Here is a 1838-nt window from a genome sequence, read left to right on the forward strand (position 1 = left end):
TCTTTCCCTTGAAAATAACATACTATACTTTCTTTTTTTCCAGAACAGTGGCTTTGTTTCCATTTAGCTGACACACAAAGTTAAAGAAACTAATGGTAGAAGAGAGAGTAAAATAATTATATACAGCAGCAATTAGGGTGGTTTTCTGCTGAAAGAGCTTTGTGGCACTGGAGGCAAAACAAGGCTGTTTTTCTAATAAGAGGTCATCTTCCAGACAGAACACAAAGGTGTTGATAGGCACTGTCTGAAAAGAATTCCCAAGAGAAGAAAAAGAGATGTCATGGAGGCGTGGAAAAGCACAGTCTGTTCTCTTGAGTATTTTTGAGATTGATTTCGTAAGGAAATTGAGGAAATTTAAGATTAAATTTAAAATGGCTTAGAGATTTTTTTATGAGTAGTTGAGGCTACATCAACCAGTCAAAAACATTTTTACATAGATAACAAATTATTGTTTAAAAATATGTCTATATTCTTCCAAAACACTGTGATTAGACTAATATAGTACTTTCTACTGTTATTGTATCATAATACAGAACCTCTAAAGTAGCGACAGTCTTGTTACTTTAATTAACTTTTTTAATTAAAAAAAAAATCTTTAATGTGCTGGTATACCCCCTCACACAGAACTGTGTAACTTCTCTGGAACATACATTATCTTGGATCCTGTATGTTAACAGACAAAAGCATCAGAACCAAAACATGGTGCAAGTTCTAACATGTCAGTTGTGATTAATGCAGTTCTCTCTTCAAAAGAAAACTTTTATTAAAGCCTATCCATATAAATAGGTCTAATGGAACAAGTCAGATTCCCAGTGGATCAGTGGTGGAAGCAGACTAAGTGCTAGACCTTTTACCAGCTGTGTGTGAATTAAGTGACATAAGTAAGACTAATGAGTTCAGGAAATGTCCTGTTTCACAGGTGAAAAGTTGTCTGTGGTTTTTTTTTATGTGGAGCAGTCTCAGAAGAAGAGAAACATGACTTAATAACTAATAATGTGTAGTAGTAGTCTGGGCTCTTCCAGTACAGCTTTTGGCCACACCTTTTAGAACTACTTAAGTGGTTTCTTTCTTTTTTTTCCTCTTCTTTCTGCCTGACAATATCATGTGGAAAGCAGAATGAGTTGTAAATAAGAGCCTGTTGTATAAAGATGAGATAATTCCATTATAATGTAAAATAAAAGCAAGTACCAGATTTTGCTATTTTTAAACACATTTCACCCTCTCCAATAGGAGAGGGGAATATAATTCTTTGCCTTGATATTTCAAAACTTGTATTTGCCATATAGAAGGAACATGGTATAAAATGGTGAGTGAGATTGAAGCTGAGGTTCTGCCACGCAGTGACTGTCATACCAGGTGGTGATGGAAATTCCTCAGGGAGCAGGTGAAGTGGTATGATGATACAGTTTCTTTCTCTTCTCTCTAGGATGGTTTACTCGTACTGCACTATGGCCTGGTAGTATCTCCACTAGCTGTAACTTAAAGATTGCTATAATATCGGAATGCAAAAGAATCAGAAGTCATCAAGCTTCTTCACTGCTGTTTTTCACCAAAGAAGGCCGTCGTATTTCCTGTGACAAGAAGCAAGTAAAAGGAACCACCACTAACTGCTGTATGCTTGTAATTTAACATCTAACTTTACCACTGTAAAAAAAATTACAGCTTCTGTAAGTACAGCTATAGATGTTGCTATGCTTTGTGTTACAAATTACTGTCTTCAAATTTCACTCAGCTCAGGGAATTTAGATGCTCAGAGTAGCTGCATTTTTTTTTACTTTCTAAAACCACAAGATCTCACAGGGTGAACAGCTTTTTTTTCCTCTAAGCTATGAGATGTT

At 35.5% G+C, this 1838-nt stretch overlaps 1 protein-coding gene across 1 annotated transcript in view; it reads left to right on the forward strand.

The window, feature by feature from the left end:
* PCGF6 (polycomb group ring finger 6) overlaps window positions 1-1483 on the forward strand; it is a gene marked incomplete at its 5' end in the record, with an annotated part of 25016 nt that extends 23533 nt beyond the window's left edge. Inside the window, one exon of the mRNA XM_010285786.1 lies at window positions 1427-1483. Within this exon, the coding sequence (XP_010284088.1) occupies window positions 1427-1483 (57 nt within the window). The remainder of the gene's footprint in view (window positions 1-1426) is intronic.
* Window positions 1484-1838: the final 355 nt, after the last annotated feature.

This window comes from Phaethon lepturus, unplaced genomic scaffold (assembly GCF_000687285.1).
Source record: "Phaethon lepturus isolate BGI_N335 unplaced genomic scaffold, ASM68728v1 scaffold34100, whole genome shotgun sequence".
Lineage (NCBI taxonomy): Eukaryota > Metazoa > Chordata > Aves > Phaethontiformes > Phaethontidae > Phaethon > Phaethon lepturus.